Here is a 12,723-nt window from a genome sequence, read left to right on the forward strand (position 1 = left end):
TGTATGTATATATGTATATATGTGAGTGATTGGCAAGTGGGTCATTGTGTGTGTGGTGTGGTTTTTGTCCGGTCGCGTGTGAGTGTCCATATTGAGTTGAGTTGAGTTGAGTTGAGTTGGGTTGATTTGCATTGTTTTCTTTGGTTTTTTGGGCTTCCAAAAGAGAAAGAAAGGCCAGAGACAGAGAAACAGAGACAGCGAGTAAGTAATGAATGACGTGATCACGCTTCTTCCCCCTTCCCCTTCTCCTTCTCCTTCCCAGCCGCGTGTTCCAGCCATCATCTGTGTCTGTGTCTGTGTCTGTGTCTGTGTGTCTGTGTCCAGCTGGACACGGCGGGGCGCTTCTCTGATCTGATCCCGTAATCCCTAATAGAATCCATCGCCGCGTCGTCCAGCCATCATCTTCTTCGGATTTCCACCGCCTCTGCCCTAAATCTTCATCTTCATCATCAAATCTGTCTCATTTTACATCCACCGTCTTCGCCTTCAGCTCCCTCGTTTGATTCAGCCCATCTCCTTCGGATTTCCACCGCCTCTGCCCTAAAATCTTCGTCTTCGTCTTCGTCTTCATCTTCATCATCAATCAAATCTGCCTCATTTTCGTCTTCAGTCCCCTCATTTGATTCATAGTCGTCTTCTTCAGAACGCTAGTTCTTTGCATTATGAGATTCTTCTTTTATATCCTCCACTTTCTGGGTTTCATCAAGTCTGATTCTTCTTCTCGTCTCTCTTACTCGTATGCTTCGTTTGCAAAAGCAAACGCGTCTTTGCAGTAGACCTCTTCTTTTACAGAACTAATCCCTCATCCTCTTCCACAGGTAGGGTTAATTCTTTCTGATCCGAAGACCTAGGGTTTTGTTCAAGTCTGTTTCGTTATCCAATTTCGATCATCAATTTGTCCCACAGGATTTTGTACTCATATCAACAGATTGTTCCATTCTCTGATCCAAATCCGAGGTTTTGTTATCCACCAGGTTAGTACTTCTCTTTCTTTCCCGTGTCTAATTTGTTTTTATTATCATAGCAAAAGAAGCGCTTTTCATTCTCATTGCAAAACTGTTGTAATAAAGAAAATCAGTTTTAGCATTATTTCTGCAACAGCACAGGGGTAAACTTATATTTGGGTTTTTCTGTGCTAGTCCGTCTTTGTTTCTGATGGCGAAAGTTTTCTACATCGAATATTGAAATAGTTTAAACGCAAAATGCTTTTGAAATTCCTCCTGGTTGCTATTTCAGGGCAAGATTTCTAGTATAGTAATAGCGGTTCGAGTCTTACTTGTGCTCAAATGATCATCTGCCCATGTTATGTTTTTTAAGTGTTAAGAGGGCCAGTTTTGTGATGTGAAGAGAATACCATTCCAAGGGATCTCCTCTCTGTTTGTATTTGCATGAAAGTTAAGGTATTCCTAGTCAGAGCAGTGATGCACCCAACCTTGAAGCTCAGGTTACCCCCTAGCATTAAGCAAACACTGGTTCTGACCCAGGACTTGTTCGTGCGAGTTCCAACCTTAGGAAGCAACAAACATTCTGCTTGAAAAGATCAGTATGAGTGTATTTGGTATGGTGCCGTCAAGCCCCTTTTGATGATAGTCTGTGTGACACCTTGCAAATGACTATCACTGGCTTGTTTCTTACACTTAACAGATTTCTATCAACATTTCCATGGAAGCTATACCTGAACTTTTCCTTGAAAATCATTTTTATTTGTCATAGCAAAGTTTCATGGCATAGCAATAACTCATAATCCACAAGAATATTTTTTACAGCATTTTCATTGAAAGGTCTAGATTTCTAGCAATAGAAAAAATAATGTAAGAGTGCCTGTAAGTTGTAAATTTCTATGGAATCTCACTTCGTAGTTTATATCTGAAAGCTGAAGCAGAGTCCTATTTTGTAGTCTGAATTCTTTCTTTATCTAAGAGAAGAATTTTTTAACGTAGAATAATAACACAATCAGATGTTTATTTCCATTTTCATTGATTCATCTTTTCTGAGCCGTTTTCTCTGGAATTGTTTTTCTTAATTCTCAGGGCAAAAAGGATAAATAATGCAAAAAGACAATCCAATATTTATCCCTAGAGAATCTACTATTGTAATGCCCGATGCACCAACGATCTTACCGGTCGAACAACAAAAGTTTCGAGGAGTTAGAAGAAGACCATGGGGTCGATTTGCTGCTGAAATAAGGGATCCTGTGAAAAAAACAAGGGTCTGGCTTGGAACTTTCGATACTGCAGAAGATGCAGCTTTTGCTTATGATGCAGCAGCTCGTACCTTCAGAGGTAACAAAGCCAAAACCAATTTTCCTTTCCCTTCTGGTGAGCAACAAAGCACCACTAGTCATAGTAGCACTGTTGAGTCTTCGAGTACACGAACTCCTAAGAGTTTGTCTCGTCGAAGTGGTGTTGTGACTTCAGCTCGAAGGAATGATAATGATGATGATAATGATGTTGGGTTAATGTCGATGTCAATGCATAAGAGAGTGCAAAAGGTGGCTGTGGTTGGGATCGACTCTCAGAGAAAGAGGCAAAGGTTGACAAATCCTATGACTCCCTTGTCTCTTTCTATGCATCGCTTTCCCCGAAATGTATATAATCATACAGCTATTGACCCTTACCAAAGTGATTGTGACTCTTCCTCATCTGTTATTTTAGACACTGATGAGGCTTATTTACCTCAAGATCAGCCCAATACAACTTATCCAAGACCATATTTGGACCTCAATTTTCCACCACCAGAGGAAGATGATTGCAGGTTGGATCTCTTTTTGTGAATCATCCATATTGGTCCAAGTACAGCTTGTGCTTAGATCGTAATCGAAAATTGGCTTTACGATAGATGAGTCTTGTTTCCATTTTATTCTCTTTTTGTATATCATTCAAATTCACATGAATCTCCTCGCTGATAATCTCATCAGTTAAACCCAATGTGTTATTGGGAAATTTTAATGGAATTTCCAAATGCTAAATTTGTATCTATAGCATGGGTGCAAGCCTGTACAGAAGCATGTCTTTTATGAAGAAAATTTATTATACATGTGATTGAGCTAAATAGAATCTGATATTTGAGCTGAGCTGTTGTTTTGTGGCATTACATATATATTGTTCATGACAGAAGGAATTTATAACTTAAAATTTGATCATTACATCCCATAGTATTTACATTGTTCTGCTTGACAATGCAAGAGACAAAAAGCACCTTTTTGTACCACTTTCTACTAGTGTCGCACACTATAGATGATGTTATATGCTGCTTCATGCATTAAAAGACAGTAATATGGACCAAGTTTCCACTATAGATGATGACGTTATACATTGCTTCATGCATTGAAAGACATTAATATGAACCAAGTTTGCTCTACTATAATGTGACAAAAAAATATACTTCATATGGTTAGAGAGATGCACCTATTTTCAAACAAGCTCCAAAAGCAAACAGAAAGCAAACTTTTCAAATTCTTAGACTTGGCTTTGGTAGATCCTTTGTAGTTACAGCCTGCACAATTGACCCAATTAAACAAATGAAGCACAAGGTCTTGGGGACATGCTAAAAGTGGCAGAGGATCTTGCATATGATTAGGAAATCACTTTCTATGGAGAATGAAAGAAGATCAAATGTAGGAGCGCAAGCTTCAGCAAAGAATATTCATATGTCAGCTACTAAGGTGCGGCATGTCGCCAAGCAAATCCAAGGTTGTTCATATGAAGAAGCACTTGTATCACTTGAATTTATGCCTTACAAAGCATTTATATGATATCACAATTGGTTCTTTCTGCAGCGGAAAATGCTGCTAATAATCTAGGATTCAAGAAAACCAACTTGTTCATTAGTGAAAGCCAAGTAGATAATTCCACTTACCTCAAGAGGTTTCAACCCCAGGCGCAAGGTCGTGGTTATCCTATAAGGAAACCCACGTGTCGAATAACTATCAAGTCAAATTTTAGGTCACTTAAAGAGGGGACTTAAATTTTAAATGTAGACAAAGTAATCAATTTTGGAGATGTGTCAGCAAAATTGAAAGAGATAATTTTTTAAGAAAGAAACTTATATAATATTAAATCAGGGATTAAGTATAAATGTACGGGATGAAAAATTCATCCTCTCAGTTTTCAACTCGGTGTAAACCAAAAGTATTTTTCTTATTTGTTTGCACAAATGGAATATTATCCTAAATTCATTTGAGGAAGATAGAAGGATACGCAACTTAATTGAAAACTAGTTAGGACATTGCGCAAAAGCAGAATCCATTTGTGTGTCATAGTAGATCGGGCGACTATGTTTCCATTATTTTCCCTAGGATCCCACCCAACTCTTCATGGCATTGCTTTACATGAGGGATTATACAATAATCGCTCATCCTACACATGTACGAGGAGCTTAAGATTGGTGCATAACCTTATTTGTGAGCACTGCATATAGAGCTAGGCATTACGAGCGTTATTAAATTGGATAGTTTGGAGGAGAATTAGTGACATGTAATAGGATTGTGGCTTTTATATAGTAGGATAATGATATATTATACATGTGCATTACGAGACGTTGGACTCAACACATAGCCGTTATAATAAATTTAATGAACTCCCACATGTGTTTGAAAGACTCCTCAAACTATGGCGGAATCGGACATATAGAGCCATCAAAAGTTGTGTATGGTCAATCACAAAGCTTTTGATCATTGAAGTAAATATTATGTATCTACCCTATATATAACCCATGGGCCATTGAAACAAGATTAACAACCTCATAAGTCTTGTTCATCAAAGTTATACAAAACATGAGACTATTGAGCAACAATGAACTATCGTGAAGCACATGATGATCATTGATGAAGTGGTGGAGATGAACTACATTAATAGTGATATTATGGGATGCTAATAAATGTGGCGAAGATGAGTGATTAGTACAAACACCATACATAATGCTATGTTGACAAGACAACCTCATCCCTACATAATTGCGTCAAAGTAAAACTCTTTATTGAATGCTCTAATTAATTTACTTCAAGATCAAATCACTTTAAAACAAGTTTATTGCAACAATCCACGACCGATACTCTTGCAAACCATCTTATAGCTTTGCCATATTTTTTTCTTTATCGATATAAAAATCAATTCCATTACAGCATCCATGCCATTGTTACAAGTTTTTGTCCTTGTAATCTCTTCAAACAATCTATATATAGTCAATGCCCAACATGAATCATCCTACAAACAACATACTCATGTAATTCTTCTGAATATCATCATATTACATCCCTTATTTCCAATGGGGATGCTAATATCATAGACCATTGCTTGTGTTTAAACTGAAATGCTCTAAAACTTGCACAGGTCATTACAAGGGTTAAATAATGTACAGAAACTTAAGGTGTGGATGCATTTAGGAAATGCAGGACGTATTAACACAAGAAAGGTTAAATGGAAGTTTCTCCTTTCAATATGCAATGTTGAATGAAACTACACTCCATGTACTACCACCATTTATGTCACAAACAGCTATTACATGTATAAAACAATGGGAAAATATGGAAATACCCATAAGTTTTTGTTTATTTCCCCAAATGCTCTTGTTATTCACTGACAGCAATTATATGTGCTATTTAAGCAATTCCATGATTACTCCAACAGTTGACCGAAGGCATTTCAGGGAAAAGGAAACTCATGTGCATTTAGGGAATTAAAGAGAAACACAATTGTTTTAGAGTTTTCCTTTAACATGATAAGTAGGCATATGAAAACACTAGTACCTTAGGTTTCTTAAGGAAAAGATGGTGACAAGAAAGAGGTAAACTAAGCATGGCAAGTATCTTAACATTCATGCTTTTGACTGTGGGGTTGATGTGCCATAAGGAAACTTTTTTGTGGAAACAGAATAAACTTCACGTCCAAGTATATGTGAGTGATGAGCGAAGGATGATTGATGTCAATGAGAAAAAGAAAAGCACATTACAAATTATAAACAGAATGCAGAGAGGGTAGGCGATTAATGTCCGGTTAAATATACAAACTCTGTACATGTGACACATTCATATTTCTTCCTCGTAACATTCAAGGCACTTTGCATAGTATGTTTTACCTCACGGCAGATGGCATATATAATCACATGTCACATATACATATTTATACTGAAAGAGTAACCCCACCAAGGATTGTAACAGTAAATAATTTATTGTTTCCACCTCGGATGGGTGACAAACTGTGACTGACGTTGTTTCCTTAGGGTTGCAAACCTTGAGTCCAAAGTTTGTAGCTTCTTAAAAGCTCCAATAACCTGGTAATAGTAATCATATAATCAAGAAAAGTGCAATTCAGATATGTAAGAAATCATTGCTGATATACTAACTTACCTTGTTTGAACCCTCAGTTGTTTGAGTAAGTGTTTTCCGTAATGGTGGAGATCTCCACATTGTTGAATGCCTTCTATCTACCCTCATACTGTAGAAAAGTTAAAAAACCTTTAATCTTCAAAACTCTGCACAATGAAGTTATACTTTTATTGCTTTCAAAATGGATACCAACAATCCTAGAGGAAAATGGAGATTTAGTTCATCCCGACAATAAAGATTGATCACCATGAGGTCCTCTAAAACAATGTCATCCATCCAATAAAGGTAATGTGTTCTTTACACAGACGAACATTCAAATGATTGGGTTCAACATCAAATCACACATTAAATCCTGAATATTGATGCGCTACCTCTCAACCGATTCAGACTTTGAGATGCAATATCTAGCTTCCTATTCACAGCAATATCTAACATTTGAAAATGTTGCATATTCATCGCAAGCACAATGTTATCCAGTATAACTATCCACACATAGAAGTCATTCGATAATATGTTGCCATACCCCTGTCAAACCTAGAGAAGAGAAAAAAAATGTGTTGCATTTTCTGATGTAGTCAGTAGCAATGCCTACTGAATGAATAAGTCCTGGATCCCTGAAGAGGCCTACCACGGTGACAGATACTCAGGTATTTCTCCACTATTCAGAACTCAACTAACAAGTAAACGTCATTATCTGGATGTGGAGTCTTTACATTGTATATGAAGCCATTGCATCGTGCTGAATAATTGATTCTGTGTAATAACTCACTTAGTTAACTGAGAGACATGTGATATCTTCGAATTCTGTCCCGGAGTGTCACTTGGATGCGTAGTTCCTTTCAGAGTCTTCCTGGAAACAAATTCAATGATATTTCTAAGATATGAACCTTGTCGATATATATGTAACTCCTTGTTGATGGATCTTCTTGGGATACAAGTACCTTAACCATCTATTTGATAAAGTGTTAATATTGTTGGATAAAGCTTGCTGAGCAGCCACTTTGGTTTCTATGAAATTAAAACTTCCATTGCGAGATCTTGACTCAGAGAATTTTCCCTGCTCATTTGTAATGATCAAATTTTAAGTTATAAATTCCTTCTGTCATGAATCACAATCAAACAAGCTAGTAACCGTGTTTTGCACCAGTTCATATTATAAAGAAAGGTACAAAGCTCCATAAATTCCTTTAAACACCTGACGAATTGCAGAGGACCACGCTGATATAATTCCTTGTACAAAATCTTTCCTTGGTTTTACATTTCTCCTCTGATTCTCTTCTCTAATCAGTTGTCGTTTTCTCTGGTAAAGGCTCTGGGGGTGATCTTGTGGTTCTTGACTTTGCCCATTAAAGGATTTCTTATTTGTGTCTTTTATCTGACCATATAGTGGAAATTCTATGATCAGGCTCCAATAAAATTGCTCTTTCCTTCAAAAATATCACGTCAAAGACATGGAATATAGATATTAATTACCTTAGACTGATTGTGCCGAATGACCTTCCCTTTGGATTGCCTGATGATATCATCTGCAATACAAAAGCCAAAATTGCAACAAGAAATATTTTTTACAATAGAGTATTAAGTTTGTTGATTCAAGTTTATGAAATGTTAAGATCAATAATTTGTGTGAATAGATTCTTTATGTAAAGTATACAAATTCAGAAAGAACAAACTGGATTGCAATCAATGCAACAAAAATAACATCAAAGGAAGTTTTCTGATTTTCGTAAGATTTTGAAGGATGATATTCCCTTTTTTAAGAGGATTGTGATGAAAACTAGTAACTTATTTCGATGGTCAATCTAGAAATTTAAATCAATGGGAAGGATTGATTTGATACTAAAGGTGTTATGCATTTTTTGTTTCGTAAGATTGATGAAAGATGCTTTATATTCTCTGAATAGGCGCAATGCAAATCCATAAGGGTAGAAAGAGTCGAAAGAAGAGATTTTTTGAGAAGCGTTTTGATGAGATCCATAAAAAAAGGATCAGCAAGGCAGCATATAACAAGAATAGATTTCTTGAGAAGTGCAGATAACTTTGACAGTTATATATCAACAAGGCAGCATATTTTGGTTATAAGGACATACGTAGGAATTACTTACCAAGCGACATATCGACCTTGCGCTCAATGCTATCCATGTTGAACTTCAGAGCTGAGGAAGACATAGCCAAAGCGATGGCGAAGCGAAGAAGAAGAAGAAAGAAAGAACGAAATAAAGAAGGATTGACCACCACATTCGTTGATGCTGCTGCCTGCACATTTGGTTTCACACTTGTCCGGACAAAACGCGACAGCCAGTCCTTTCACACCCACCAGTTCGGACACCCTCAAGATTGAACGGCCTAGCTGGGACAACATTACAATAAAAGAAAGTATCGTTTATGTCTCTCTATTGGACGACACCAATGAGACCAAACATGTGCATGCACACACGCATGGGCTTTATGGCCTCCTCGATAAACGAAACAGAAAGCACCAGCATAAACCCTTGCCTGACCAACCAAAACCTTTGAAAATGTTTGTTTAGGCATGTCTTTCACTTAAAACAACCGTGAATGGATTCACCGTTGGCCTCTTTGGCACGTCGAACTTGCATGGGTTCACCGGTGTTAGAACACAGTCCACAAAAAACAGCATAGGTTAGATGTCATCGAGGGAACATGGTAAGCCCATATTCATTTGTGCATCCGTAAGGGCTAGGCATGTAACGAGGTATGGGTGGAGAAAGACCTGAAAAGCAAGGGTTGAGCCTGTTTAGATAAGAGTATGTGACTTGACTTTTTGAATCAAATTGAATTGAAAGGTGGTAAATTGGCACAAATCGATTTATTGAAGGAAGCATAAAGGCTTTAAGTAGCAACACGAGGCGCAAAATAGCGTTCTAAGAAAGATGAACAACCTGCCGCCTTTTTTTCATAACATTGCAATGGTACAAAAGTGTGGAGATTTGGAAATAAATTGGCTCTGCAAACTAGTAGTCACAAGATTGGCTACAAACATTGACAATGATTGGGCTTCTTTCCATACCAAGTTGATGATAAACTATAACATTACATAATAATGATACCTCAAAAGGCCATGTGAAAGTGACACTTGCGGTTGGAGGTTCGAGGGCTCTTAGACCTCAGAACCTTGACAAGGGTTTGGGATGCTTCCCAGATTGACTTGATGAGAAAACTATCTTTAAAATGTTGCCCATTCACACAACCATCAAAGAGTGGACGATGTTGCCAATAAATGCTTGACATTCGATTGAGACCTTCATGCGTTGGTAAAAAAGATGAGGAACCATGTGACCGAGCATGAAAAACCATACGGCTCTCTCCCCCTTTAACACACATGTCACCTAGAGACGTGTATGCCTATACATATATGTACATATACGTACGGGTGTCCATATACCTATGTATCCGGACGCGAACGAGAACCCTCGACAACTAAACTAGAGGCCGACCCTAAACTTGGAGGCACCACCCAGCAGGCACCAAGGGCATGTTAAAGAAGTTACAGTAAATGACATACATACATATATCATATATGTATGTATGTATGTATGTATACGAGTTGTTTGTTATACATATATCACGCTGGCTTCGTTGGTGTCATTCCTTTCTCTTCAGATATGGCCCCTGCCACGACCTTCTCCCCTCCTGAGACCCTCCATTTCAACGTCGGCTCCACTGAATCTACAGCAGCAGCAGGTTTTCGTCTTCCTCTTTCCTTTTTTGTATACAAACATTCTTATGTATGTATGTATGTATATATGTATGTATGTATGTATGTATGTATGTATGTATGTATGCATGTATGTATGTTTGTATGTATGTGTATATGTATGTAATATATCTGAGAGAACATGGTTAATATATATGTTAGAATGGGTTATTTCAATAGTTTTGCAAAAGGTTTCATTTTTCCACATCCACATACACGCATACATACATACATGTCACAGAACATGGTTTGGGCATTCCGTGAAACGAATCATTTCAAATTCTGCATAGGATGTGATGTTTTTCAAAGGGTTCGATAAATTTTTCCCATAATTCTAATGATTTTTTTTAGATGAACCGGTTTCCTCCTGAAGTTGATCAGGAGTAGTTGTTTCTCTGATGATTTGGTTAACATGATGGTTTTCTTCTTGTGTTTTTCTTACGGAAATCCTCGAACTAGGGTTTTCTTCTCTTATCTATTTCTATGATGATTTCAAAAGATAAGTTACAACTAGGTTTTTTTCTGAACATTAAACTCGAATTGCAGTGGCAGCCAAACTTGCCAAGAAAGTGAAGAAGCAACGTCTTCCTGTAAGTTAAAAAACATGTTATTCTTTGCTTTCATTTTCACTCTCAATTAATATTTTCTTTTGTTTTCCTTTATATCCCAATAAATATGTTTTTCTTTTCTATCTTTTTTTGCGTGCAATGCAATTTTGCAGATAAAGAGATCATTTTGGAAGTCAATCAGAGGTCAGGCAGCAAAAGCTGCCACTCGTAAATCGATGCTTAATCGATCATCTTTGCTCCGCCAGGTAGAAAGTCCTTTTCACTATTTTTATCATCTAATGTTGTGTGGATGTAGTGGGAATTAACCTACATTTTTACACCCTAATGTGGTATGAAGGTGGTGAATAATTAACCTATCTCTTTACTTTCTACTAATGTGGCAAGGAAATGATGGGATAACCTTCCTCTTTCTCACCTGATGTGGTATGGAAATGCTGGGAGTTAACCTTCTTTAATAACTAATGTTGTACAGAAGTTGTGTAATTACCTTTTTTTTTACTACCTGATGTTTAATGGAAATGCTGGTAGTTAACCTTTCTTCGAGTTTAATTAAGATTATACTGGAAGTGTGCATCTTCAACAGGGGCACATTTCATCTGTTTTTGAGTCGAAGAAACATTATTATATGGGTTTGATGGCTAAATGCTTCACATAATATACGTTCTTACAAGCTTCTTTTAAGGTTATATTTTAGGTTTGCATCAACAAGTGATAAAAGAGTTAGCTAGCCCAATGAGGTTGGAGACATGAAGGAAAACTTGAAGCTTTGTTTTTTCTGATTGGAGATTTCATCTCTTGTTTGCAGGGTAAATTTGCTGAAGCTAGGTCACGTAATACTGATGGAGAGCTGTCTAATGAAACCAGGTAAAGCTTATTCAAGCACCTTGCTCAAATGTGAACTACAGACTTTCTATGTCTTGGTTTCCCAAAATTGTAAGAAGTTAATCTTTCATTTTGCCCCAGGGATTAAAGAAACTATTAAATCTTTCCTACTTGGATAGAAAGAATTTCAAGTGGGAAAAGCTAAAAGACATTTCTATCAAGATATATGAAATACAGTGTACATTTTTATCTAACTAATAGCTAATCTCTTGCTAGGCATATGGGGATTATCCCCTTCGTAGCATCCTTGTACTTATTTATCTAACAAATAGATAATGTTCAATTGCCATATGGGGATTAGCCCGTTTTCGTAGTTTGTTACATGATTTTTAGGAATGTCTGTTTGACGATCAACAATACAATGAAGGAATACTAACATGGATTTCATGCAATAAGTTAATTTTAACATAGCTTGTGAATGTGTATTGTGATCTGCATTCATGTCTCTGCAGGTTATTTTGTAGAAGTACATTCCACTTATTTCCTCTGCATAGGACTGATGTGAAACTTAGTGCACTTGGCGTTGCTTTTTCTGAATGTTAAATGTATGAATCTTCATTTATTCTATGCCATCAATGAATTGAATTAGGATGCCATAGCTGAAGCCAATGATATGCAAGGTATGATGTGGACCTATTATATCGATTCAGAGGCTGATTTTTAGTTATATTTTCCTGTTTAAAAAAGGTAGGAGTGTGCAATTGGTAGAGAAGCCAATGGGACAAGACCCAGTTTAATATTTATATGGTTATTTCATTAACAATTCACAAGCCTGCCAGATAAATCAATCACATTGATTAATCTGCAATGGTATTAATCATGCTAATGCAAACACATTAAACCAAAGTGTTAAAATTATTGGCTGTTGCGTATTTGTTTGAACAAGGTTGTAGTTTCATATTTTGGCACTTCGAAGGGTTTTTTCACATATCCCACATAGACTCTCAATTTGTAGCCGTTGCCCATTTTGATACTACAGAAACACATATGTTCTTAATTGTCTCAGACATGGTGTGGTCACATGTACTTATGATTGTGATGTAAACATTGACTTTATGCTTATGTTTTGTATTCTCAATAATAGCGAGATCATTATTGAGGAAATTTGTAACTTATTGATAATCAATTATGTATCATATCAATTTGTTTATGGAAATAGCTCATTTTTATGGTGTGCACTCGTCACCTGTTTCAGCTCTATAACTGATAAGTCACTAGTCAAATTCATA

The 12,723-nt window shown here is 36.8% G+C and overlaps 3 protein-coding genes across 4 annotated transcripts; 2 read left to right on the plus strand and 1 right to left on the minus strand.

Moving 5' to 3' along the window:
* The first annotated feature begins 745 nt into the window (after positions 1–745).
* Positions 746–2,978, plus strand: LOC147848574 (uncharacterized). 2 transcript variants are annotated; one of them, XM_087338356.1, is made up of 2 exons: positions 746–974; positions 2,031–2,978. In XM_087338356.1, the coding sequence occupies exon 2, from the start codon at positions 2,048–2,050 to the stop codon at positions 2,771–2,773; it is 726 nt and encodes a 241-aa protein (XP_087194482.1). In that variant the 5' UTR covers positions 746–974; positions 2,031–2,047; the 3' UTR covers positions 2,774–2,978. The 2 variants fall into 2 exon arrangements, with proteins under 2 accessions (XP_087194482.1, XP_087194483.1); XM_087338357.1 differs by lacking the exon at positions 746–974 and adding an exon at positions 1,484–1,568 and having other exon boundaries at positions 2,040–2,978.
* Positions 2,979–5,993: 3,015 nt separating this feature from the next.
* LOC147848575 (uncharacterized) lies at positions 5,994–8,509 on the minus strand. Its single transcript, XM_087338352.1, has 7 exons — positions 8,431–8,509; positions 7,799–7,851; positions 7,521–7,700; positions 7,267–7,382; positions 7,095–7,175; positions 6,347–6,434; positions 5,994–6,270 (listed from the first exon to the last, which is right to left on the minus strand). The coding sequence occupies exons 1-7, from the start codon at positions 8,492–8,494 to the stop codon at positions 6,166–6,168; spliced, it is 687 nt and encodes a 228-aa protein (XP_087194478.1). The 5' UTR covers positions 8,495–8,509; the 3' UTR covers positions 5,994–6,165.
* A 1,357-nt stretch (positions 8,510–9,866) lies between these two features.
* LOC147848576 (uncharacterized) lies at positions 9,867–11,807 on the plus strand. The gene is made up of 5 exons (XM_087338353.1): positions 9,867–10,030; positions 10,590–10,633; positions 10,765–10,857; positions 11,418–11,476; positions 11,576–11,807. The coding sequence occupies exons 1-5, from the start codon at positions 9,871–9,873 to the stop codon at positions 11,580–11,582; spliced, it is 363 nt and encodes a 120-aa protein (XP_087194479.1). The 5' UTR covers positions 9,867–9,870; the 3' UTR covers positions 11,583–11,807.
* The last annotated feature ends 916 nt before the right edge of the window (positions 11,808–12,723 follow it).

Source organism: Azolla caroliniana, unplaced genomic scaffold, assembly GCF_043228905.1.
Source record: "Azolla caroliniana isolate FFs.n. ecotype wild unplaced genomic scaffold, voAzoCaro1.0.p SCAF_318, whole genome shotgun sequence".
NCBI classification, from domain to species: domain Eukaryota; kingdom Viridiplantae; phylum Streptophyta; class Polypodiopsida; order Salviniales; family Salviniaceae; genus Azolla; species Azolla caroliniana.

Bases quoted from the DNA above. Each gene is read 5' to 3' on its own strand.
- LOC147848574 (XM_087338356.1), top strand. From the start codon at position 2,048: ATGCAAAAAGACAATCCAATATTTATCCCTAGAGAATCTACTATTGTA.
- LOC147848575 (XM_087338352.1), bottom strand. From the start codon at position 8,494: ATGTCTTCCTCAGCTCTGAAGTTCAACATGGATAGCATTGAGCGCAAG. The intron at 7,852-8,430 runs GTAAGTAATTCC...TTTGTATTGCAG, and splicing joins CAAGGTCGATATGTCGCTTG to ATGATATCATCAGGCAATCC. The intron at 6,271-6,346 runs GTAAGTTAGTAT...TACTATTACCAG, and splicing joins CAACTGAGGGTTCAAACAAG to GTTATTGGAGCTTTTAAGAA.
- LOC147848576 (XM_087338353.1), top strand. From the start codon at position 9,871: ATGTATGTATGTATGTATACGAGTTGTTTGTTATACATATATCACGCT. The intron at 10,031-10,589 runs GTTTTCGTCTTC...CTCGAATTGCAG, and splicing joins TGAATCTACAGCAGCAGCAG to TGGCAGCCAAACTTGCCAAG. The intron at 10,858-11,417 runs GTAGAAAGTCCT...TCTTGTTTGCAG, and splicing joins GATCATCTTTGCTCCGCCAG to GGTAAATTTGCTGAAGCTAG.